Below are 27,253 nucleotides of genomic sequence, written 5' to 3'. Positions count from 1 at the left end.
TTTATTTTCTTTTTGGATAAGGAGCCTCCAGAGTCTCATGTGTATTGTCCATGGAAATCTGCTCCTTCTCCTTAAAGATTCTGCCTTCATCTAGTACATAGTTACTGGACTGGGGACGGGTGGGCAAACGGGGATGGCATACTGCAGTACCCAGGTGAATCAGGAATAAAACTTTTCATATCCCTGTTGAAGTATCAAACAAAGAAAATTTTTGAGGGGAAAGAACCCCAGCTCTAATGGAATATAATTCAGAGCTGTACAATGAACAGATAATCTGCTGCATTCATGAGAAAATACAGTAACATCATCAAAGGAAGGAAAATGGTAGGCATGAGTAAACCACAAAACCACCCTTCCGGAAACAGAGTTAAAAACATGTTTAGGAGATCTTTTATTTACTACTTCACAAATTGCTGATGACTGTAGCACCAAGTGTTTCAAATGAGGTTTTCAGTCATCCACATTAGGAATCCGAAGAAAATGAAGCCACTTGTCATATTGTTTATGATTTTTTATTTTATTCAACTCACAGGTAAGATTTTTTTTCTGGGGTCTTCATGCTGCAAATTGATTATTGCAGGAAGTGTTAATTCTTAAAGCAAGTAATAAAAAGAACATGAAACTGTCAATTCTTGACTTTTAAATAAATATTTTTATTTAGTGTTATAGCTATCAAAAAATTGCTGTTTTATGGAGGAAAACAGAATAAATTAAACAAAAGCTTTAAAAGGCACAGATTAAAAAACTCAGAATTCATTTGATAAAACACATTAAAATGAGTTTTTATTTGTGTACTATACCTAATTTTATATTTTAGCTAATATTCTACTATATCAGTGTTTATTTTAATTTATATTACTATAAGCAATTTGATAGAGCATCCATAATAATTAATTAGATGACTGATCCAAATTTAATAAAGCCTTCAAACAGCTGTTATATTTATCTTGTTAGATTGTTAGTGCATGTTCAAAATGTTGTACAAGATTTCCGAACAAGAACCATCTATTTTTACTTCACTAAGTGAACTAACCTGAAATGGGTTAATAATGATTTTGGAATATCATTATCAATTGTATGTATTCACTTCAGAAGATAATCTATGCATTCTTTCAACAAGGGGGATAAATGGGGAGAGGCCACACATATCTATTCTTCTAGATTTTTATTTTCCATTTTAAATGTTTAATTCAAATTTTACTACATTAGACTTCACTAAAGAGAACCAAGTCTCTCTCAAGTACAGTGCAACAGATGTTATCACTTTCACAGGTATATGTTTCTTAATATAAATGGGTGTATTTAGATAACAAATTCTTCAAATAAAACTGCCATATTCAAACATGTTATGCTTATAAAAAGCACACAGGACCTTTTTCAGGGGAAAAGGCAATATACCGCATTTATTGAAGATACAACAATTGGCATATGCATTTAATCACACACACACACAGTCCCACCAGTCGGTGTTATAGTTACCAGTTCAGAGTCCAGGTCAACCTAGTGGCCAGCTAGGTTGATCATGGGTAGGTAGGAGCCGGGTTCTGTCAGTTGCAACATGATGCTCCAGGGAAGTTTTGGCAGGACGAACTCAAGGTTTTATGGCAAGGCACCCTGTTCATATAGTGATTTTTTTTTATTGGGACCAATGAGTTTTGTATCGTCATGCTGTCATTAATTGTTGTTTGATGACTGCTTGTTTTTTTTAATTGTTTTTTTCTTAATTCTTTTTGTTTTTTTTTTTAGGGAGTTATTTTGTGCTGGTTTTGATTACAGCTATTTTGTTTTTATTGTTTTTATTGATAGGTGCCTGTTTTTTTTTAGAGTTGTTAATTTGCCCTTCTTTGACATTTTAATAGGGGCCTGTTACAACCTTCTGGTGCCCTTGCATCTGTCTTTGGTTCCTTTCTAGAACATTTGGTTCGGTGATGATGGCCTTTATATTTATTTTTTAATACACACATTTTTTATTTATACATAAAACAGAATTGATTTACACAGAGCATTTGAACAGGGACATCAAATTGCAATGCAAGAGAAAACAATTGTTGCATTATTTTACTTATTTTAAAATATTAAACCTACAACAAAGTGGTGACCCTAAAAGGTCTGTTACTGCCTTGAAATTAGCTCAGATACAGAATTATACAAAATACAAACATAAAATCCTATTACTACATATCCCTCTTGTGACGTTTCAAGAACAATTCTTGAGTTGTGTCAATATACTGAGAGGCCATTTGAGCTTGTGGTTGTAATTTAACAAACATTTTTTTTGTTCAACAGCACATACAACACAAACCCAATTCTTTCAGCCTTCCTTCATAGGTCATGTTCTCAAGACCTTTAATCATTCTTGTTGCTCTTCTCTGGACCCTCTCCACAAACAACACATTTCTAGCAAGGAAACACAGGATAATATTAACACAACTAATAATAGGTGAAATATAATAGACAATATGCCCTTAGAAGTCAGGGACCAGCCTGTAAAAATGTCGTACCAGTGATAGGCTGTCAGGTTTTTTTTAGACCTAGCAATTTTTAGCATGTCTCTATTTACATGTAATATTTGAATGACACGCTTCCCTATATTCTTTTGTGTTTGTTGTAAAAACTAAGTCACCTTTGTTTCTGACAATAAGTGATTAGTTAGATCATGCCAATCCAGGCCAAGGGTAACAGAAAAATTAACTGGGGTGGCGATTATAGTGCTCTGTGCTTCTTCTATTTTTGGTAAATAGTACGTGTGTGATTGCTCATATATAATACACTGGCATTACATTTACATTCATTCACTGGGGGTTGGCTGATACTTGCATTTTTCCAAAATACTGTTTCCCAGGATGTAACACATACACATTGTCCGTTGTACAAAACATCCATCACATTTTTTAGTTTGTTCATAGATTCATAGATTCTAGGACTGGAAGGGACCTCGAGAGGTCATCGAGTCCAGTCCCCTGCCCGCATGGCAGGACCAAATACTGTCTAGACCATCCCTGATAGACATTTATCAAACCTACTCTTAAATATCTCCAGAGATGGAGATTCCACAACCTCCCTAGGCAATCTATTCCAGTGTTTAACCACCCTGACAATTAGGAACTTTTTCCTAATGTCCAACCTAAACCTCCATTGCAGCAGTTTAAGCCCATTGCTTCTTGTTCTATCCTTAGAGGCTAAGATGAACAAGTTTTCTCCCTCCTCGTTATGACACCCTTTTAGATACCTGAAAACTGCTATCATGTCCCCTCTCAGTCTTCTCTTTTCCAAACCAAACAAACCCAATTCTTTCAGCCTTCCTTCATAGGTCATGTTCTCAAGACCTTTAATCATTCTTGTTGCTCTTCTCTGGACCCTCTCCACATATTTCTTGAAATCCACACACATGTTCCCAATGAGGTATTTTGCTAGTAGGTTTTGTAGTGACAGGTAGGGACAAGCATACCCATTTCTGAGAGCTTCATTCTGTACACCCTCAGGTGTACAATAATTTTTTTTAAGTCTATTGATCTATAACCTGGGATAGCCAAAAGGATCCCATGGTCAATTTTGGGAGCGGGCTCAATTTTCGTATTTTTGTTTTTACAGACTGTTGGTGAGCAATTTTAACAATAATTTTACCTAATGACAAATCAGGCTTAACCATGCTGGAAACATATTGCATTCATTTATATTTGTAGGTATTGAACAAGGGCCTTTTTTGTTGTTTTAAAAACTGTGTTAATAACCTAACATTCCCAGGTATTACCCAAAAGATTTTGTGTTTAAGTGATGCTAAACTAAGAATTTACATTTCAGTACATTTTTTGGCCAAGGCAGTTTTATTTTTAAATTTTGTTTATACAGTAGTCAGGAGGTGGTGTTTAGCCACTGCCACATATTTTATGTTGCTTTTATGTTTCCCAAATCTATTTGTACCAAATCCACAGTAGTATTTGCCTGCTTGTGAATTAGAGTATTTTGCAGTTGTGACAAGGAACTTAACTTATTTTTAATTACCTTCAGGTTTATCATTCTTGCTCCAAAACCAATTTTTCCTAATATGGTGTTTGCTATATGCGGATATTTTCCTGTAAACAGACTGGCATTTTTTGACCTTCACCCTTTTGCAACATTGTTTTTTGTAAATATAGTTAAAATGCTTATTAATTTTTTATTTTTTTTTTGCGTAATGCAGAAGGGTTTTTTTTTATAACACAATACACACAACAATGCTAGCAACAAGACAAACAACACAAGACAAAACATAAAACACAAAACACAATTTTTGTTACAAGAGTAGATTCATGGTATTATGATTTGCTTTTTAGCAGATACCAGCTTTTCTTGAAGTTTTGAAAGACAAAAAGAACATTTTTCTACCCCTTTTGGGATGGCAGATTATTGCTTAAAATATTCCTTTCTTTTACAAATATTCTAGCTGATTGCAGGCAAAACAGAGGAATTACCCCCATACTTTCCTGTGTTTTTGTTCTATAGGCAGGACAGATTTTAATGGCTTTTACCTTTTAAGGGTTTAGGGGAAATTATTCCACTATTTAGTTATTAAATTTATGAGGTGGTGTACCTCAAGTATTTTTTTCATACAGCAGACCAGGTTTATAATGTTTTTTTGCTGTGCTAAGCTTTAAGTTTATTTATAGGTAATAACTGAGAAGTATTATTACCATATGACCTTAGAGGTGGTTTTTTTTTAATTATACACTTTACATTGTTACAGGGGTACTTATTAACATTACATTTATTCCAATGTTTAATATTAACAATAACATTAGCATCAAATTTATTAAAGGTATTTTGTTATACCATGTATTATATTTTTGGGGTTTTGGTGAAGGTAGGAATGTCATGCATATAAGCAGATGCCTTTTATACTTGTCTTTAGATTTCAGCACTGCATACACACACACTATTTTTTTATTATTATTATTATTTATTTTTAGGGTTAACCTGTTTTGTTTTTTTTATTTTTATAATTTGAGCCTTTTCATTTTAGGAAGTTTGTTTGCTGACCAGGTATGTTCTTTATTTGAAGCTTCTTTGTGCTGCCATTTATAGGTAGATATATATATATTTTTAGTTAGATAATTTGCATCGACACAGATGCTTTCTGGCTGGCTTTTGTATCCAAAGCCATTAGCAACTTAGAGACTCTCTTAAAAGGGACAAAATCAATTTTCACCAGAGTTCTGATTACTTTTTACCTTTAACTCCTGCTTCCAAAACACACAGCGATCTGAAAAAGAAAACCCAACCTATTGTAGCTCCGTTTGGAGCCCTAATAGGATTTTAATTAAGTATTATGTTTTGTTTGCATTTTTTTTACCCCTTTTACAATATACACTGCACGTGTCCTGTGAAAGTTTAACTTTTATAACATTATATTAACCATATTAATTTTTACATAAGGTCTGTTTTTTTTTTTGTGCTCACAGAGTTTTCATGTCCCCTTATTAAAGTGAAAGTCTGATTAGACAAATTACCTTAAGGCACTGTGTTTCTAACATTGCTTCTTTGTGCACCTTACTCCTGCTGTTGCTCCAGAGGGGCACTGTCTTTTAAAAAAAATTTAATTTTTTTATTATAGCTTTTATTTACTATTTTGTTACCAAAAACAAATTCAGATTTTTTTCCCCATTCTCCTGGTCTTGACTGCCCTGCTGCAGCCACGACTTTGTTTTTTTAAAAAGATATTGAACGTTATAAAGCATTAAGGTACCTAAGAGTTAAATGCTAAATACCAAAGCCAAACAACACTAGTTACCTGTGTTTGGCAAACAGTGTCTATCAGTTTTGCAACTTTGAATTAAAAATTTAAATGGATTTTAGTGGTATTATTTAAAAACAAAACAAAACAAAAACCAATTTATTTTAAACCTACAAAACAGAGTTTTACAAACCAGGGAGTGTTGATTTAGGTCCTTAAAACCTTACATATTTACACAATATATTTACACACATATTTTTTTTAAATATTTTACAGTGCTTTAATTTTTACACAGCTGTACATAATTACATTTGTATACATTTGGGGGCAGTTAAGTTCCAATAGAAACTCCTTATGTTCTTTTAGCAAATTTGACTAAATTGTCCATAGTCAAATTATTTAAATCAGATTGTTTCTTTGCCTGACTTATTTACAGAAATTCCTTTGGAAAAGGCCCAATTTTCCCTTCAGAATGGCTAAAAGAAACTAGAATTATTTTATAACACTTTTTATATGAATGTTGTATGTGAAATACAGGCCCCATTGAAGCCAAAGGCAAAACTCCCATTGACTTCAATAGGGTTAGGATTTCACTCAGTATGCTCATGGCTGGATCTTTTCTGTAACTGTAGAAGTCTATCATACACATTTGTTGAGCTGGCCAAGATTCTACCCTCACTCACAGTTTTTAAAATAGTCCGAAAATGGTTTCTTTGTGTGCCTCTGTAAAGAGTATAACAACTCATATGCATCCACTTTATTTCTATCTTACAGTTACCAGTGGAGCAGAACTTTCAGTTGTACAATATCCCCAGGACATCAATGTGTCTCTTAATTCAACTGTTTTGATACTGTGTGAATTTGACTACCCAGATAAAACCATAAATAATACATTGACAGAGGTGTATTGGAGGAAAGACCCTACCAGTAATCAGCCGGCGCTCCAGCCAACCACAAGTACCTCTGATGTTCAAAAGTCACAGATACAAATTAAAACAGAACAGTCCAAAAAATTTTCAATCTTACGACTGGACAACGTTCAGCTGAAAGATGCTGGCATGTATTTCTGTGATGTATGGCTAACTTTTCCACCACCGGTAAGGCACAAATTTGGAGGTGGCAGCAGGCTGACAGTACATGGTAAGGAACTTTTGTAAGTTACAGAAATAGACTTGGGTGTATATAAAGATGAGCTAAATTACCCTCCAGTTGTATTGCCTTTTCTCCCACAGTCCCAGAATATTGCTGTTTTAATTCCACCAGATTCAAATTCAGGGCAGGGGTGGAAGAAGACTGGCTGGAGTTGTATGTACATGTGTGGAACAATGACAACAATACATTCCAAGATTTTACAAGACATATATATATATATACACACACACACACACACAAATAGTCTTGTAAAATCAATATATATATATAATATATATATTGCCACCCTCCTGCCCTCACCAGTAGATTTTAAGGCTAGATCATGATAGTCATGTCTGACCTGCATGTTGCAGGCCACAGAACCTCACCTGCACACTCCTGTAATCGACCCCTAACCTCTGGCTGAGTTACTGAAGCCCTCAATGATTTAAAGCAGTGGTGGGCAACCTACAGCCCGCAGGCCACAAGCAGCCCATCAGAGTAAGCTGATTGAGGGCTGCGAGACATTTTGCTGACATTGACCATCTGCAGGCACAGCCCCCTGCAGCTCCCAGTGGCCATGGTTCACCGTTCTTAGCCAATGGGAGCTGTGGGAAGCGGCGGGCCACAGGGACGTGCTGGCCACCGCTTCCCACAGTTCCCATTGGTAGGAAATGGCAAACCGCGGGGGGCTGTGCATGTGGACGGTCAATGTCAGCAAAATGTCTTATGGCCCTCATCAGCTTATCCTGATGGGCCTGTGGGCCACTGGTTTCCCACCGCTGATTTAAAGACTTCAAGTTACAGAGACTCCACCATTTACTCTAGTTTAAACCTGCAAGTGACTCTTGTCCCATGCACATTACATTTTTTACTCTTACTTTTATAGTAAATATATATCAATGATAACCCAGTACAATTTGTGTGTGTGTTTCTAGAAGTTAACCCAAAAGGATCAAGTGGGGCGAAAGTGTCTTTGCTTTAGATTGTAATAAAATTTTCAGTGCTTTGTGACACTTGCCCAATTGACTTTCATGACCCTTCTGGGATCCATGATCCACCAATTGAGAAACAGTCTCTTAAACAACACGGATCCTTCGCCCATCTGCATTCTCTAAGCAAATCTGACTGGACAGTTGATTAGCTGATGCAAGACAACTGCCAAATACTTTAGTCCCCACTATATTCAGCAGACTGTCCAATTGCATTTTGCTGAGGCTCCATCAGCTTTCAGTGGCTGCTGAGATAAATTCTCTTGGATAGTAGAGCACCATTACCCTATGATTTCTGTTTTAGAAAAGACATTGCCTGAAATTAAATGAAGTAGCTGTTGCCATGAAAGTGGGTTATTTTCTTTATGATAGCAGTTTGTTGTCACATTGCAAAGAGGTTTTCAGAGATCTTACCATTAATTGGATGGATTCTCCATCACTGACCATTTTTAAATCAAGATTGGATATTTTATAAAAAACAATGCCTTAGGAATTATTTTGGGGAAGTTCATGTTCGGTGGGTGGCCAAATCGTGGCTCGCAAGCTGCATGTGCCTCTTTTACAGTTAAAGTGCGGCTCACAGAGCCTCCCACACCCCCTCAACATTCTCTGCTACCAGACTCAGGTGGGAGGGTGGATCTTGGGGCTTCTGCCCTGCTGTGGGGTGGTGGGATGAGGGGTTTCTGCTCTACAGGGAGGAGGATCCCAGCAATTCAGCCCTGTGGGGTGCACCTGCTGGGGTTTTGGGCTTCAGCAGGAGCGGGATTGAAGCCCTGAGCCGGGACAGGCACCTCCTGTGAGGCTAAGCCCTGAGACCCTCCACTCCCTGCAGGGCTGAAGCCCTGAGCCCTGGCAGGTGTCTCCCATGGGACTGAAGCTCCTGAGCCCAGAGCCTCAGCAGGTGCTCCCCGGCTATTGAATGCCTGAAAATTGTCATATGCAGCTCACAGGGTCAGTAACTTTGGCCACCCTGGTCCGTGTTATTCAGGAGGCCAGAGTAGATGATCACAATGTTCCCTTCTGGCCTTGGAATATATGAATTCACTGGAAATTTAGGATTCCATCCATTTTATAATCAGGTTATCATTATGTTCAGAAATCTTACACTTTTCAAGTGGAATTGTTCATAATTCTCTCCAGAAGAGGCTCAAACCCTTAGCCTGAAAAATTAGTGAAAAAATGTGATAAATATGAATAGGAAGCCAACTATGACCAAGCCCCATCTAATCCATCACATAAAAAGCTCATCTGAAAAGCGAACAAACACCTTTTTGGTTTTTACATACTTAAATATCTCTTTCTTTATTTCAGAGTCCAAATGCAATGACAATATCAGACATGATAAAACGTGGTGGGTGTGGTTCTTTCTTCTTGGATACAGCATCTGTTCCTCCGTTATTATCATAGCTTTCTCTGTAAGTAACCATTCAGAAATAAGTATTACAAAACTAAATATGCTCCTGGGGTATTTTTGATGAAAAGGGATGGGTGAGTATGTGGCAAACCTGTATAAAGGCACTCCTTAATTTCCAGCAGGTGAAGGGCTACAAGTAGAACCCAGATTCCTTGCCCATTTCATGTGTGATCTGGAGGAGAGACCAGGGCATGTCTTTCAAAGAAACAGGGTGCTGTCACCACCTGCCCTGTTGCCTTCGATGCCTTTAGGCTGTGCAGCTTTGGCTCAGAGCCCTGACGCCAGTAGCATCACTACAGCATAAAAATCTCACCCTGAGCTTCCACCAATCCAGTTACTCCTTGCAGGGTGACCCCAACAGCCATTCTGGTCCTGAGTCTCCACAAAACCCTCTTCTGCAGTGTCCAGGCTCTCTGACTGAGGTAACACCAATTTCACTGCTCCCAAAGAGCCAGGGCACACCACAGCTTGTTAGCTTGGTTGGGGTGATACACTTCAACCTAATACACAGCACTAAGATGGCAAAAGTAAGAATAAGTTTATTAACAAAGAACATAGATTTAAGTGATTTCAAGCAAGAGTGAAAAAGATATGAACGGGTTACAAACAAAACTAACACATTCTAGTGTCTAAAACTTAATTCTAACAAAATGTAGCTTTGCCTAACATAATGTCTTACTCACACTAAGTGTTCAGCATTCTCCAGCTTGCTTATCCATCTTTCCTAGCTACAAAGTGCTGGCTTGCCCTGCTCCCTATCAGCAAGGAAGCAGCTATTGCTGGGTGGTCTTGGTCCTGCCCTTTGGTCCTTGGAGAGCTCCACCCAGTGAGACATGAAACTATTCATTTTAATCCTGCTTCTCTCTTCCCAGCTCACTCTGTCTGCAGTCACAAGACCTCTCTAAACCATACAATTAACAGAATGCTGGTCCTTAAAGGTGCAGAATGTGGAGCAGGGATGTATTGGACCTATGCCCGCCCTGAAAGGGCCCAGACAACCAGTGACATTTCTTGACTGTACAGCATCTTTCTTTTCAAGGTCGATTAAGAGTATACAAGTAGATGTTCAAGGACTAAACTTTACAGCAAAAACTGCCTTGTAAAACGAAGGCTCGTGCAGTGTAACAATTTTGAAGGTCAGCAAATTCAAGCTATTCTGGACAAAGAGGCAACAAGTTCAGAAACATAAAGGCTGTTATAGACAACAGCCTGCCAGCCGCTCCCTCTCTTTTATATTGAGGGAGCTCCAGGTCAAGCACCTATCGCCTCACCTCAATTGTAAGAGTGTTATGTGAAGAAAAAGAAGTTTCTCAAATAGGCATGTCCCAATTTAAATGTGTGCGTGGGGGGCACTTTTATTCACAACAGCCCTATCTTTCACCTGTTCAGTTTGTGCTGTTTGAAGAGAATCCAAGAGCCTTTCTGCTACTACCAGTGCTCAGCCAGATGAAAAGGGACTTTAGTTACCCATATGGATCAGAAACAGTGGAAGTCAAGAGAGAAAACACAACTTTGATGTAAAAAGCCATTGATTTTATCTAATCCACCACCTAATCAGACTAGTTTTCTAAAAAGCTTTTTATTGGTTGCTGTTACTACCAAACCACAATAACAGAATGTAACCAAAAAAAAAAAGTCACCCAGCTAACATCTGTAGCAGAAGAGATGTGTGCATTCTGTAATACCAGGCCAGGGAATGCTTTGATGAACAGGCACAACCCATCAAAAGCAGCTTCACATTGGATTTTGTAAAAGGAGTCAGCATAAACACTCCTAAATTCAATGGTGGCATCACTGGCTGGAGCAAATCATAATATGAGTGTAAGGAGAGAAGAAAATAATCAGATGGAGAAGGTATTTACAACTTTTTAAAGTCATTCTTTACCTGAATGATAGCTGTCCCATTTCATGCCATGGAAATGTATATGTATAGTGTCAGAATAAGATCACAGACTATTAACAAGGATTAATTTAGGGAACTTGATGACTCAAAGTTGGTAATGGAATCAGGTGCTTTTTTCCTTCCTGTCACTGTTGCAAATCTAGCTCTAGCCCTGGTCAGTAATAACCAAGTCATTTGGATGGCTTCTATGGAATGAGTTGGTCAGGGCTGGTTCTACAGGTGAGCAAGCAGGTCAGTCACCCTGGGCAACAACTTCAAGGGTGCATCATATCACTCTGCCACTCAACTTTTATTGTTGTTGTTCCGAACTGACCGCTCTGACTTTTTTCCTGTGCTGATTGTCTGGCTGTAGATGGCATGTGGTTGGGTTTTTTGTTGTAGGTTTTTGGCTTGGGGGACAGGTCAGGGAAGGGGATCCGCAAAAGTTTTCTGCCCTGGAATGGCTAGGTGCACTCCTGGGGCTGGTGATCTGAGTCAACCTTTTTCCACAGCATAAAATTCACTGTTACCTTTACTAGCAGTTCCAGCAGAGGCCTAGAAATGAATTTTCATGGAGACATGAATCACTCCGGATCAAGGCTGAGGCATATTGGTGGGATGATGTGGGAAAACCTACATGATGCCTTTGCATCTTCCTGTGCATACAAGCCTGTGGTTGTCAATCCGGCATCTTTCATAAGCCCTAAATCAATGCCCCTGCCCCATTCCAAATACAGTATTTTAAAGTCCCTAAGAAACCCCCCAAACCCTTACCTTTTTTAAATGATAGTACAGAAATACATTTTAAAATAGTAATTGGGGGGAAGAAAAGTATTCAATAAGATCACAAACACAATCCAGAATATTAATTTAGTCACTTCTTAGTTGTGCAGATGATACAATATAAGCAAACACTTTTCCCATTGCCTGGAAATGCTTTGCATTTAGGATTGGTAGTATATTGTTGTGTTAATGTAATGTATTTCATTGCAAAATTTTAAGGCAGTAGCAGTTTTTAGTAATATGTCCTGCTTTTCTTTCTGCACAATTTTTTTAGATAAAAAGTACCCCCAAAAGTCCCCAAATTCCATCCACTCACTCCCCTTGTGGTCTCAGGAAGTTATATAACAATTAGCCACTGTATGGTAGCCAGTATATCACTCTAAAGTCATCATGATAATCTTAATATTCTGCCAGTTTTTAAAGGTTAAAATTACCCATTACATAAAGGAATTGAGTATCTTTCATTACACTTGCAATTTTCTCAGGCACATTGCAAGTAGCGCAGAATCCAAACAGAACTCTTGGGGAGCCACTCTTGTTTAGTCAGGCTGATGGTCTCTAAGGCAATGGCATATCTGATGACAATGTGTTATTTATTGCTTAATGATGTGGGTTTTTTTAACAGATTCTTCAGTGCTGTAAAAAGCATAGGAACAACTCAAGAAATACAGATGGCATCTGCACTTTGCCAAGCGAATGGATTTATGATAAACCATCTATGACTCTTAATAATGGATTTAATCAAGAATATGAAGATATGAGACTAATAAAGACTTTTACTCACAGTGGAAGATATGAAAAAGCTGGATGCATGCATAATTGAATTACATTAGCACATGTAACAAGTATTTTTCTACCCCCACAAAAAACTTGGTTAATTTAGAGTTAGTGTTGCTGATGTGAATTTCGTATCAACACAATCACTAAAAATCAAAGAAACCACCAGTTAAGGCAACATGAACATCGAAGCCCATCTCACTGTATATGTCTTACCACCCAAAGGCACTCAGAATCCTCTGACAGATCTAATTCTTCTTAATCACAAGAACAAAGGTACAGCATGAACGTTCATCTTCGGTTAGATTATGATACATTCCCCATGAGCACAAATGCAGTGGCAAAATCTGCAATGTGTTATTTGTCCATTAAAAAGTAGGATGTCAGATTTAGAATTGTGAATTGGAGTGTGTTTGGGAGGAATTCCCATACCTATCACCAGCCTACTATTTTGCCCCACCTCTATTTCCTTCTTTCGGTGCCCCTTTTTGCCTCTCAACTCCTTTCAACCTCTCCCACTCTCAGATATCCAGCCATTTCCCTCACTCTGATCACCTTGGATATATACACCTCCCAACAAAATGTAGCTTGCAAGGGAAGGGAAAAAAATCTACTTTAAAATTACTGGAAACATACTGATGTGCACATAACATATGTGAGTGAATGCATGAGCTAAGTACCGTAACCCTTGTCCTGTCTTCCCTGATCCTCCTGACTCACTGATGTGTCATGTCCAAAATTAGATTGTAAGCTCTTCTGGGCAGGCACAATGTCATTTATATTTTCTAAGGTACCTAGCACACTTGTAAAGCCTGTATAAATAATTTAGCGAGGCTGCATAGAAATAGTTTACTTTCATTTGCATAGTGATTAACTACTACTTGAGGTAGTCTTACAACAGAATGAATAATGGTTGTATATAAATGACTTGGGGAAAATTAATACTTCTGGACAAAATCTACTCAAATTGCCCTGAAAGAAAGAGCAATTTTTTTGCATAAGCTGATATTGTTTTGACTCCATATTGATGAGCAGATATCTCACCAAGGAAAGTAACCGTCTTGGGTCGAAGGAGGAGGTTGCTATAACTGAATGGCAGAAGCTACCACAGACATTCTCTTTAGAGCAGTGGTTCTCAAACTGTAGGTCGGGACCCCAAAGTGGGGCGTGACCCCATTTTAATGGGGGCACCAGGGCAGGCCTTAGACTTGCTGGGACCCAGGGCTGAAGCTGAAGCCCAAGCTCCACCCTCACCTGGGGCAGAAGGGGGTCGTGGTGCAATGAAGTTTGAGAACTTCTAGAGTGTCTTCTTCTTAGCAAGTATCAGAGGGGTAGCTGTGTTTGTCTGGATCTGAAAAAAGCGAGAGTCCTGTGGCACCTTATAGACTAACAGACATATTGGACCATAAGCTTATGTGGGTGAATAAGCTTATGCTCCAATACGTCTGTTAGTCTATAAGGTGCCACAGGACTCTTCATTGCTTCTGCTTAGCAGACTCTCAAAGTGCTGTGTTCTCTGACCGGGGTAAAAGACTAAACAATCCCCACCATGCTATAAATCATGGTGATTTTGCAATATTTTGTAACATTAAATGTAATGCCAATCTAGTGAGGCTTTCTGCAGTACTTGTCTAGGCATTTAGGTGTTTATCTTTTATTTAATCGTGCTATCTCTCTATTTGTAAAATTGCCAATAAAAAACACTTTGGTTTAAGCCAAACTAAATTGAGAACCTATTATTTGGGGGAGCTGCTGTCTGATATATTCAGAGGAAAATGAATACTGACTTCGGAGAAAAATGAAAGAAACTTTGCCTAAGCATTGGGTCATAGGGATAGAGAAGACTTACCTTCTCCAAAGTGGTCCTAGGCAAGTCACATACAATCATATTTTCAAATATAGGTTCCTACTGTTAATCAGTTGGTCCTAAAAGCATTCCTAAACATTTTCTTTTAATACATATGGACTGAACTACACGTGTCAGCACACCTTCAAATAAGGTTCTTAAATTTCCAAAAGACAGTAATTGCACCCATAATTGTGTGTGCAAAAAGGGAGGCCAGTTATAGAAAATGGGTTTTCCCAGAGAGACTGGATTCTTTATGTGGTATAGGAATACACAGCTAAAGTTCCCAGTTTTCTTCCAGAACTATTCCTAATCCTTTGAATACGTTTTACTCTCTAGTAGCTTTGTGAGCTCTGGGCCCTTTATCCCCAAATCCAGCTGACTGACTACAGCTTGAGGGCATTAGACATAGAGGAAAGTCATTTCCCAGGTTTGCCTTATCTTCACTAATTCATGGAGGCTAATTTTCTACTTCTCAGAACCTCTTCCACAAACCTAGACACATTTGATAGGTCATTAAGGCTGCTAAATGAAGTTGGCCCTTAAAAAAAGCTTTGAGGAGCCCTACAGTGAATTCAGGCACTACGGTAGACAGAAATGATTTATTATGCCACAACTTAGGAAGGCTTACCTTGTCAGGAACTAAGACCAAGACTCTTCAGTGATTTAATGCCTGACAATAGGCCAAGAGACATTACATCTGTCTGATCCACCTACACAGTTAGCGCCTGTCTCCTCACAAGCAGTGCAGAGTTCAGCATGTCATTTGTTTTTTTCCTCAGCCATTTGTATCTTCCACACCCCTAATCAGATACTGCTTACTGAAATCTTCTGAGTGAAATTCTCCCTTGCACAGAGAGCACACAGACCTCAAACTAGTCCTCTGCACAGAGGTGAATTTTACCCTTGGAGAGAGGCAGAAAAACTTGCAATGGGATATTTCATGGAAGAAGAGACCAGCAGAGGGTGCCAAATATCCCTGTTGTGGATTGATAGTTACTGCTCTCTGATGGATGATATAAAAAAAATGAACTACTTGTTCCAGAGCGGTGTATATTCTCTCCTTAGTTATGGACAAATCTCAACAAATAAAAGACAGTTACCTTTTCCGTAACTGGTGTTCTTCGAGATGTGTTGCTCATGTCCATTCCACAGTAGGAGAGTGCCCATAGCGACCCCTGGACTGGCGCCACCATGGCGCAGTATAAGGGGCGCTGCGCACTCCTCCCACCCTCAGTTCCTTTTTGCCAGACAACTCTGACAGTGGGGAAGGAGGGCGGTATGTGGAATGGACACGAGCAACACATCTCGAAGAACACCAGTTACGGAAAAGGTAACTGTCTTTTCTTCTTCGAGTGATTGCTCATGTGCATTCCACAGTAGGTGATTCCCGAGCTATACCTGTTGGAGGTGGGTAGGAGTTCACAGACACTCAGGACGGAGCACTGCCCTGCCGAACCCGGCGTCCTCCCTGATCCGGGAGGCAATCGCATAATGCGAGGTGAACGTGTGGACCGATGACCATGTAGCAGCACTACAAACATCCTGAATAGGGATGTGAGCCAGAAAGGTGGTCGAAGAGGCTTGTGCCCTTGTCGAGTGCACTCTTACAATCGGTGGCGGGGGAACACCCACCAGATCGTAACAAGTACAGATACATGAAGTGATCCAGCTGCAGAGCTGCTGAGTGGAGATCGGCCGACCCTTCATTTATTCGGCCGTGGCAATAAACAGCTGTGAAGACTTCCTGAATGGTTTTGTTCATTCCAGATAAAAAGCCAGAGCCCATCTCACATCCAGCATGTGAAGACGGCGTTCTTCACTAGACGCGTGAGGCTTGGGACAGAGCACTGGAAGGAAAATGTCCTGGCTCATATAATAGGCGGAGACCACCTTGGGGAGGAAAGAACGGTGTGGGTGGAGCGGGACCTTATCTTTATGAAATACAGTATATGGGGTTTGGAGGTCAGGGCCCAGAGTTCTGAGACCCTCCTAGCAGACGTGATTGCCAGAAAGGCTATTTTCCACAAACGGTGGGACCAGGAGCACATGGCAACCGTCTCAAATGGAGGCTCTGTCAGCCTGGCCAGAACCAAGTTCAGGTCCCACTATGGAACACAGGGCCTAACATAAGGAAAGAGGTGATCCAAGCCCGATCGGTCATGGCGTGAGAAAATACTGTGTTGCCCTGCACAGGCGGGTGGAAGGCCGATATGGCTGCCAGATGCACTTTGACGGACGAGGGCGCTAGGCCTTGAGCTCTGAGATGAAGGAGGTAATCCAGTATAAGCTGGAGTGGGGCAGCCACTGGCGAGATGCTACGATCAGTGGCCCATTGAGAGAACTTTGACCATTTTGCCAGGTAAGCCTGACTTGTGGAGGGCCTCCTGCTTTCCAGGAGGACTCGCTGGACGCCCTCTGAACAGGTTCTTTCCTCTTGGCCTAACCATTGAGCAACCACGTCGTGAGGTGGAGGCTGCAAGGTTGGAGCGGAGGAGGCAACCTTGGTCCTGAGAGAGAAGGTCTGGGCAGGTTGGTAGTGGCCACGGGGGAGGGAAGGGGAGGTAATGGACAGGTTCATAAGAGTCCTGTACCAGTGTTGCCTGAGCCATGCTGGGTTGATCATGAGGATGCAAGCCTTGTCTGTCCTGATTTTTTCCAGGACCTTGCTGATCAGCGGAATTGGAGGAAAGGCATATAGCAGCTGACCCGACCAGGACAGAAGAAAGGTGTTAGAAATCGCGCCCTTGCCCAGGCCCCTCCTGGAGCACAGCCGTGTTGTCTGTGAGAACTCTGACTATTCTGCCTGTAAGGCACGAGCGAAAGGCCATGCAAGCCAGACGGATTGCTCGGCGTTCTTTTATGTTTATGTGCAGGACTAGTTCCTGCACGGACCACAGGCCTTGGTCTGGAGGTCTCCCACATGGGCTCCCCATCCTCAGTCCGATGTATTGGACACCAACTCTATAGTTGGGGAGCAGCTCTTTAGTACATGTTCTCCGGAGTGGTCAACCAAAGGAGGGAGGCTAGTATGGACTCGGGCATGGTGAGGACTTTGTCCAACCTGTCTCTGGACTGGAAGAATGTCGAGGTCAGCCAGAGCTGAAGGGGGCGCATCCTGAATCTGGCATGGCATACCACATACGTGCATGCTGCCATGTGACCCAGGAGTTGGAGGCATGCCCTGGCAGTTGTCACAGGAAAACTTGTGATCATCCTGATAAGATTCTTCAAGGTTTCGAACAGGTCCGGTGGGAGAGAAGCTCTGGCTGATGTCACATCAAGAATGAACTCTATTTGTTGTACCAGTACCAACGTAGATTTGGTGTTGTTTACCAGCAGCCCCAGAGTGGTGCAGGTGGGCAGGAGGAGCTGTACGTGGTCCTGTACCTGTGACCTGGAGCTGCCTTTGACCAGCCAGTCATTGAGGTAGGGGAAGATCTGGACCCCCCCGATGCTTGAGGTAGGCCACCACCACAGACATACACTTTGTGAAGACTCTGGGTGCCGTTGAGAGGCCAAACAGGAGGATGGTGAACTGGTAGTGTTCCTGTCCTACCCCCCACTGCTAAATGTCCTCCCCCAGCCTAAGGGGAGGATCCACAAATGAAGGGAACCTGATGGGGACACTGAGCAGAGAACCCCGGACAGCGCCCACTGCTCCTCGAAGGTGTCAAGGGAGCCAGTGGAAACCACACCAGGATGCGTGAGCGGACTGAAGATCAGAAATAGGCCCTGCAGTCGCAGGAAACCTCATCAGACAACCTCCTCTCTCTGGTCTTGTAGATGTCCATTTTGGCCAGTGCTAGGAGGAGGCTGACAAGGAGGTTCCGCGACTTGGTGGGGCCATGGATAGGGAGTGCATAGATAAGGAGGCGAGGGGAAAAGTGCAGCCAAAAACATAACAGGATATCTAAGAGGAGCCAGAATAGGGGCTGCAACCTGGCCCACTCCAGATACATGTGTGCCAGGATCTCCCTCACGCCGCAGAAGAGGCAGATGTCCAGGACAGGGGTGAACCATGCCAAGAACATGCCCATGCTCACGGCTCCGTAAAGGAGCCGCTAACTAATATCCCTGGTGAGCTTCAGGACCGGGGTGGAATATAGGCTGGCCCACCTCTTACCAGAGGTGGTAAGAGGTCCCGTCACTTCTTGACGGGGTGGGACGTAAGACTGAGGATGTGAAGGGTGTAGAGCACAAGCGTGTACAGATGTCTCCGTGGTGCGGTCCAGAAACGAGGCAGCTGTAGTTCGTGCAGCCACCTCATGGTGAAGGGGTGGGATGGCTGGATAGGCCCAGGGTGCAGGGGCCCGATGAGAAGGTCTGGAGGGCCCGGGGTGTAGGGTGGGCAGGGGGGCCCCTCCCGCAGAACCTGGTCAAGTAGACCCGAGCTGCGAGCAGCAAAGTGGCCCTCACCTCCTGAAGTATGTGCTGGGTAGTTTGAGGGCTGGAGAGCCCCATGCGCTGAGTGAGCATCAGGGGATCCAGACAGTCTTCTGGGTCATACTCCAGGAGGTCTCCAATTCTGGTGACTTCTGCCAGGACCAGCCTCTGTCGCACCGAGGGGGACTCTTCCATCTGCACACGGAGCTGGGAGTTGTGTAGCAGAGGCTCCACGAGGAAATCCGCCCTCTTGGTGGCCACCATGGACCTGGTCATCAAGACCAGTTCCCAGGGTCGGAGGAGGTCCTGGTAGAAGACCGGCAGCCCAGAGAGGTCTCACAGATGGAGCCCTCTCGGATGGAGATAAAGGAACTGCCGGTCATATAGGAGCTGTGCAGGAAGGCGTGTATCAGTATGCTCCACGCTGGACTACCTGCACCATAAAAGAGCCTTTGTAGGGCCTGGAGGCGGAAGATGTGGACCTGACTGCGCAGGCACTTCAGGCCTTGTTTTCCCTCCTCCAGGGACAAGTGGAGGACCTCTGACGGACGAGTCAGAGGAAGGGCTCTATCGCCAGAGTATACAGCTGGCCTGACAGCAGATACCCCAACGGACCCCGCACCCGAAGCTGACCGGCTTGGTCAGGGTCTAGTTGAGCCTGACCAGACACTCCGCAGAGACGTACAGCGCCTGGAGAAAACCCACGAAGTGGGGTCTGAAGCTGAATGCCCGCAGAGTGCCCAGGAGATACCCGTGGTCCACCCTGTCGAACTCCTTCTCCAGTTCCTGGGACAGAAGGTTGAACGAGAGGCCATACCTACACCAGAGCTCCAAGAGATCCCGGACCAAGTACTGATTATCAAAGATGGTACAGCCCGGGACGGTGAAGGTCTGGTCGGGGTGGATCACATCCGCCAGCACAGACCCCAGCCGCAGCGAGACAGCCTTCGCTATGACTTTGTAGTCCGTGCTGAGGAGTGAGATGGGATGCCAGTTCCGAAGGTTGTGGGGGTCTCCCTTCTTTGGAAGCCAGGTGAGCACAGCTCGCCTGCACGACAGGGGGAGGACTGCACTCTCCAAGGACTCAGCCCAGATGGTGACAAGGTCCGGGCCGAGGACATCCTAGAACACGTGGTAGAACTCCATGGTCAGCCCGTCCATTCCTGGGGATTTATTTGTGGGCATGCGGCGGAGGGCTTCCAATAGCTCGGCCAGAGTGAGAGGCAGCTCTAGCTGGTCCCATTGGGAGTCCATCCCAGAGCACTCTGCAGGCATTGGGATCAGTCGGATCCGGGGGAAAAAGGCTCATGTAGAAGGCCCTAGCCCTCCTGTGCATCTCCTCTGGATCCATGAGGGGGGTGTCATCCTCTGCCAGAAGGTAGGTGACATGCTTCTTAGCCCCCCTCTTTTTCTCCAGGGTGTAGAAGAAGTGGGAGCCGCGGTCCACCTCCCGAAGAAGGTGGATGCAGGAGCGAACAAAGGCACCCCGGTCCCGATGGTCCTCGAGGGCCCAGAGCTCCTCCTGCTTCTCCCGGCATGCTCCACAGAGGGATGGATCCTCGGGGCTGGTGGCCAGATGCCTCTCCAACTCTCAGACCTCCCATTCCAACTGCTCTATCGCCACGTCCCTCTACCGACTGGCACCCTGGGTGAAGAGTCATGGCAGAAGAGCCGGGTATGCACTTTCCCCACATCCCACCACCACTGCGCCAAGGGAAAGGCATGCCTCTGCCCTCGCCAGGTCAGCCAGAACTCCCGGAAGGATGCCACGAAGCCCACATCCTCCAACAAGCTGTTATTGAAGTGCCAATAGGCTGGCCCTGGCCTCTCTGCACTGAGAGAGGCCGTCACGGTCGCCAGATGGTGATCCAAGAACGGGGACGGCCGGATGCCGGAGGAGTGGGTACATGAAAGGTGATAAATAAAAGCGGTCCAACCGGGAGTGGTGCGACTGATGGGCCTCCACCCGGACAAAGGTGAACATCGACACGTTGTCAGGGTGATGGTTGACAATCTCCTGGAGGCTGTCCGTGGTGGCCAGGCACTGCTTGGTCCCCGAGCGGTCACACTCATCGAGGGTGGTGTTAAAGTCCCCACCCAGGACCAAGCACTCGCAAGGATCCAAGGAGCTGAGGAAGGTGGATGCCTGTTGAAAAAAGCGCAGCTGCTCTGGGCCCAATGTCAGGGCATAGACATTGATGAGATTGACCACCAGCCCCTCCATGCAAACCCAGAGGTGCAGGAGGCTGCCCAGCACAGCCCTGGCAACCCCCAGCACCTCGGGCCATAGGTTGAGGGAGAACAGGGTAGCCACTCTGGTCTACAAGCTGTGAGGTGGCTAAAATAAACCCTGTCCCCCCTACTCCAGCCGCCAACTTGCTTCGGCAGCTGGATCCGTATGGGTCTCTGCAGGAAAACCACAGAGTACCCTCCCACTCAAAGGAAGGAGAGCACCTGGCACCTGTGGAGACCCAGCCTACAGACCCAGGTGTTTAGTGTAGCGAAGGTGATGGGTAACATAGGGAGGGGCTGGGTCTCCAACAGGGATGCTTGCGGGCACTGTTGGGCCACATAGCAAACTGTGACTGAACCCGTCAGTAAGCAGGGAGTCACAGAAGCAGCGGGTCCGCTGGTAGGCAGAAGTGGCCAGTCTCCCAGTCCCTTTACCCTCCCCCAAAATGGCCCTCATGACCCAGAGGATTTGATGAAAGTCCCCCCAGAGCTGGAGAGCAAGCTACACCTTGTTCCAGGACCCACAGGTGTCCTGGAGAAACTCTCGCAGCTCCTCCCGCAACCTATCAGGGGTGAGGTCACAGGCCCCTGGCTGTCCTCCGGTGGGGCCCCTGTCGAAGCCCTGTGGCCTACCGAGACAGGCAGGCAGTGGGTGGACCACTGGTGTGGCACCCAATGTGCCGGCACCACGCAGCCCGCCTCAGACCCCAGCTCAGTCAGGGGCATCAGAGGGAAACTAGCAGCCCCTAAGGGGTCGGGACAGGGGAACACGAAGGCCACTCCCTGGGGGTCATCCACTAGCAAGGGGAATGAGACAACCCCAGGATGGCAGCAGCACGGGAGGTGGAGGGGAGGGAGACGGGATCAGCATCAGGGATGGGGGCGGGGCAGGGATCAGGAGCGGGATCAGGGAGAGGAGTGTGATCGGGATCGTGAGTCCCGGCAGCTGAGCTACTGGGGGGTGGCACCTCTTGGCCGGGCTCAGGTGTCAGGGACATGGGAAGGAAGCCCTCGGTGATGCTGGGCTCTTGCTCCATAGTGGGTGCTGCAGCTACAGCATCGATGGATGGAGAATCAGAAGTGGGGCCCCCACCTGGAAAGAGGTAGGCTGCCCCGCATCAGCGAGGGGTGCCCCTGGTAACCCAGGACCTTGCCGCGTGGCACTGACCTGGGCAGTGTGAGTGCCACTGAAAATCAGCTTGCGTGCTGCCTTTGACACACATGCCATAGGTTGCCTACCAGATTATAAATTTATTGTAAACTGTTGGATCAACTACAGGCCAGTATATCAATTAAAGCTCCCAGCAATTTGTCTTTCTCCATAGTTTTCTTTATTTAACAAAAGAATTCAACTATGTGTCAAATGTTTCAAAGACTCTAAAGTTCTTCGCTGAAACCCTGGATCTGCTCCTTGGCCTTTTCCAAAGCCTCTCCCCATTTAGGCTTCTACCTCTTATTTCTGCATGTATCTCCTAGTAGATCTTCCACCTGCCTGGGCACGAAGGACAAAAGCTCCAAACCCCAGCCTGTCTCCTTCTCTGACTGAACAGGCCTCACCTCTTATAGTGCTGCCTCCAAGCAGTCACATGAACCATGATCACCTGACTCAGTCAGTCAAAGCCTTCAGACAGGGCACATTTTTTTTATATGTACATGCGCCAGAACCAATGACCTGTTATATTTATCTATTAAAAATGGAGGGAAGGGAATAATAGCTTATATCCTAGGGAGCAGTGTAAGGCTTCAGTAAATAGAGGTGGTGAAATAGTGAATTATTAGGCCCAGTCACTAGAACTCAATCTCCTGGCTCCTATATTTGAGCACACATTTACATTCCTGCTAGGTTAAGCAGTGGAATGTTGTCAAAAGTGCTAACAACTCACACCCAATTAACTAGATATACACAAAGGGTGAATTAAAAGCAACTGTACCTGGAACATTCAATGATTCAGTAATGACTGTTTTCCTGCCAAATTCTAATGTTCTGTTTCACCCACTTCAGCACTATCGCTCTGCACATAAAGGTCACCAACAATATTTTTGAATGGGAAAAGTGCACTTTAAAAGGTGGAAGGCACCTTGGATGACAGTAATCATGAAATGTTGTCTGTAACTTGACTTTAGTAGGGCTTTTGATACTGTCTTAAATGACCTTCTCATAAGCAAACTAGGGAAATGTAGCTAAGAACCTACTCTAAGGTGGGTGCACAACTAGTTGGAAAACCATACTCAGAGTAGTTATCAATGGTTCACAGTCAAACCGGAAGGGCTTATCAAGTGGAATCCCACAGGGACCTGTCCTGGATTGGGTTCCATTCAAGATCTTCATATGATTTGGATAATGGCATAGAGAGTACACTTATTACATTTGAAGATGATTGCAAGCACATGGAAGGACAGGATTAGATTTCAAAATGATTTTGGCAAACTGGAGAAGTGGTCTGAAATAAATACGATTACATTACATAAGGACACTTAGGAAAGAACAAGCAACTGCACAGATACAAAATGGGAAATGACTGCCTAGGAAGGAGTATTGCAGAAAAAGATATGGGGGTTGTAGTGGATCACAAACTAAATGAGTCAATGACGTAATATCCATGGGACCTTTCCACATCTGGGAAGGGAAACATTTGTTGCTTTAAAGAACATGTAAGTAACATTTATATTTATTTTTAAGCTGGTGTTCAAGGAAATGGCATTTTATCTCTAGTTACAGTAATTTCTTTGTGCTATAAATGAGGCAACACAAAAAGCACTTGAATCACATTGCTTCCAGATATTAATTTATTATTTGCAGACTCCAGTCTCTGGTAGTCTAAGTTTCAACATAAATTCTGCAATTGTGCAGTATTTTCTTTGCTAGGGCTTGGTTTATAAACAAGTGTAGTAGATGCTTTCAAATTCTCATCTATATATTTTCCATTACATAGACCGCAGTGTACTTGCTATTGTTCATTTGAACATTATATAATTTACACACAGTTTAATCTTTATAGTGCAAATAGACTAATCACTACATGTGATCCAAGCCATATGTTTTTTAAAGAACAAGGAATGTTACTGAAAATGCATACATAAATATAAAAAAAGACTTGTGACCATTTCATAATATAAAGGTTAACGGCTTGATCCTTCAACCAATGAAGTCAAAAGAAAAGCCTTCAGAATCTGAACCTGTTAGTTATTGAGCTACCTGAATTCCAATAACTCCAATGGGAGTTGAGACCCTCAGGAACTGGCTTTATGTCTCTGCCAACCCTATCAGAGTAGATTTTCCTAAGAAGAAAAAAAAAGAGCAACTGTCAGAGCTTTTCAAAGAATTCTTGCTGAAATAGTTTAGATTTCCTTAATTAGCCCCTGTCAAATAGTATTTTAGAGAGATGGATAGAGATATTGGACTAGACTATAGTTGGAAATGTATGATTTGAATCTCTAAATACTAACATTTGAGATCTGCTGATCTCAGCAGAACATTTCAGATTAGGTCTCCAAAACGTTGCCTCTTAATTTCTGTAAATTATTCACTAAAGTTATTAGGGACCCTCTTATGACCTTGGGACGTCATCCTGCTCCCATTTAAGTAAATGGAAAAACTTCTATTAGCTTCAGTGGTGCAGGTTATGCCCTTAGTGAAGGGGGAAAACATGCATTTATGCAAACTTTTAAAAAATATCGATCATTTGTCCAAAATGGATCAATGAAGTATAACACCATAGTACTGAGAAATTTACAACAAAATAAATACCTGACAAAGTTCCAAACATAAATTAGTTTATTAAAATTTAGTAGACAGAGAACCACTGCATAAATAAAATTAATTATATCTGGTGCAATCTTCTTTCCAACATTTTACAGAAAAAAGTTCTTAAATTTTGAAACAGATGGGTATTTCAGGATTTTAGAAGTCCTGGAACTGATTTAAAGGATAAAAATTTCTAATGGTGAAAAAAATACATGTATTATAATTAAAGAAATTCAATTAAATTGTTTTGTTTCTCACAATCTCTTTGTAATTAGAGTTCATGCTTGAAGTATTACAACCAGTCAATTACTGTGCACAAAAATAAGATTAACAGAGAAAGTACACAACTATTCAAAGCTTAAGAGAACTAGATACAGTGCAAATTTTCAGGACATAACCTGAATGAGTGTCTCATATATGATTGATGTCAGCAATCATATTTTCAGTATTTCATGAAGGAATACTCTAGTCTGTAAATAACAACCTTCTTTTAATTTTAATAGATTTTACTATTACACCTATTTGAAACAGCAGATCCTTTTACCATGTAAGTACTGTTTTCCATTTTGACATGCTGACAAATTTCAGCCAAAGCACCTGTATATTTTTTTGACTGATGCAATACCTCTGGCATTTGTATTTTAATAAACAAAAACCATGGCAGCAATATCTTGGGTTCTGCGTGACACATGTACTTTGTTTTGACAGCTATCAGACATTGTTAATTTTCCATGCACATCATCTATTCAAACCAGTTTTCCTTTAGTAGAAAATGTACAGCATCATCAAATCCATTTTGGTACAGTGATTCCATCGTCTTCTGACTTGGTGGGAATAAAGCTTGATTAAGCCTTACCAGGTTGGCCACAGACAACTGCAACAGAGAAGTATTTTAAATTAGGCAACTGTCGGGACCAACTATTGTATTTTGATTTTCTTGTTCTCTTTGTCTCTTCATCTCTCCTACCCCCCTTTAGGATGGATAGATGATGTTTCCAAAATCTAAGGACTATTCAAGACACCAGTTGATCATCCTGATAGTGTAATGATTGTCTGGCTATAGATATGCTCTCCCTCCTTACATTTTAGATTCTTTCATTAAGACTATTTTATTTGTAGGTAATTTAATCCAATAATAAATAAAATTACAATGAATAAGATATTAGACATTTATTAGTTTAAATTATTAACTCATTTAATATATATTTTATTTCTTACACACTTCATAAATGGTGCAATATAATTACAGAATAATAATTACTTTTATTTTAAATAAATAATTAATCAAATTTTGCAACTATGGAATCACCAAGTCTCTGGAGCCTTGTCTGAGTTGAATAGGGCAGTTCAAAACTCTCAGAACTATTGTTTCAGGTTGACTGCAGATTCAGACACGCATCCATTGATTTGGTTAACATTTTCAAGGTTGTCTCTGTAACTCTGAGGACTAGAAACTGTTTTAAGTGACACTTCAGATTCTGGAGCACAACTGTGGGGCAGGAAGTGACTTCTGTAGCAAATTCCACAGATGCAGAAAACAGAGGGCCCTCCAAATAAACTCTTTAGCATGTATGGATGAGGCACCAAACTTTGTTTATACAACCAAGACTCAGCTAGATGACTCAGTTGGACGATATCAACTTATTTTCTATATGGATACATGATGCAAATATTAGCCAAGTAATGTGTGGCAGATAGCATATATATGTTAATTCCACCTACAAAATCATCTTTCCAAACCATTCCTACTGCTGAAATCCTTGTCCATATTCTAATCATCTTACCTTGAATAATGCAACCTTTTCCTGTCTGTCCTCAGCACTCCCTGCCACTGCCAAAGTAATCTCTCTCATCACTTCATCCACATCCCTGAATCTTTCCATTGGTTTATTGTATCTCACAGTGATTTCACTCTCGTACAGAAGACTAGCACACCACTGAACTCCCAATTAAGATCTATTTTAAGTGCTTAATTAGGACTTCGGTGGTGCAAAAGCCTTGTGCTGGTCATCTGCATAGGAAAGAATTTGTCATACTGCATATGACTCGAGTTCCTCATTCTCTTCACAAGTAAAAAGGCAGAAAATACTGCAAGTGAACTGTCGGCTGAATGCCTGGCTTGGATTTGTGGAACATTGAGCCATATTGCTCTGGGAGAGAGGACTATAGGAAAAAGACAGTCTGCATCTCACAAGCAGGGAGCTAATCTTCCCAACTGGAAACTAACTGGAGCAGCTAAGAGGGTAACATAGGAGGAGGAGGCAAAAGTGGGAGAAACTCAAATCTAGTGCATCATAAATAAACTAAACTGATGTGACATAGAACATGAAAACACAACATTTTTCAACTGTTCTG

The 27,253-nt window shown here is 42.6% G+C and overlaps 2 protein-coding genes across 10 annotated transcripts in view; one reads left to right on the top strand and one right to left on the bottom strand.

Moving 5' to 3' along the window:
• Positions 1-407: 407 nt before the first annotated feature.
• Positions 408-14,032, top strand: LOC101953952 (uncharacterized). Its single transcript, XM_005283332.4, has 4 exons — positions 408-532; positions 6,485-6,850; positions 9,145-9,248; positions 12,538-14,032. Exons 1-4 carry the CDS (start codon positions 442-444, stop codon positions 12,733-12,735), a joined length of 759 nt encoding a protein of 252 aa, XP_005283389.2. The 5' UTR covers positions 408-441; the 3' UTR covers positions 12,736-14,032.
• A 10,878-nt stretch (positions 14,033-24,910) lies between these two features.
• Positions 24,911-27,253, bottom strand: part of PNPLA4 (patatin like phospholipase domain containing 4) — a 46,731-nt gene continuing 44,388 nt past the window's right edge. For all 9 annotated transcript variants that reach the window (XM_065580723.1, XM_065580720.1, XM_065580721.1 and 6 more), the window contains one exon: positions 24,911-25,772. Coding sequence is in view for 6 of the 9 variants with exons in the window: in XM_065580720.1 (XP_065436792.1) it covers positions 25,641-25,772 (132 nt within the window). In the remaining 3 variants the exon portion in view is untranslated. The remainder of the gene's footprint in view (positions 25,773-27,253) is intronic.

This window comes from Chrysemys picta, chromosome 1 (genome assembly GCF_011386835.1).
Source record: "Chrysemys picta bellii isolate R12L10 chromosome 1, ASM1138683v2, whole genome shotgun sequence".
Taxonomy (NCBI): domain Eukaryota; kingdom Metazoa; phylum Chordata; order Testudines; family Emydidae; genus Chrysemys; species Chrysemys picta.
This window is presented reverse-complemented; position numbering and strand designations above follow the sequence as displayed.

Bases quoted from the DNA above. Each gene is read 5' to 3' on its own strand.
- LOC101953952 (XM_005283332.4), top strand. From the start codon at position 442: ATGAGGTTTTCAGTCATCCACATTAGGAATCCGAAGAAAATGAAGCCA. The intron at 533-6,484 runs GTAAGATTTTTT...TCTATCTTACAG, and splicing joins TTATTTTATTCAACTCACAG to TTACCAGTGGAGCAGAACTT. The intron at 9,249-12,537 runs GTAAGTAACCAT...TTTTTTTAACAG, and splicing joins TTATTATCATAGCTTTCTCT to ATTCTTCAGTGCTGTAAAAA.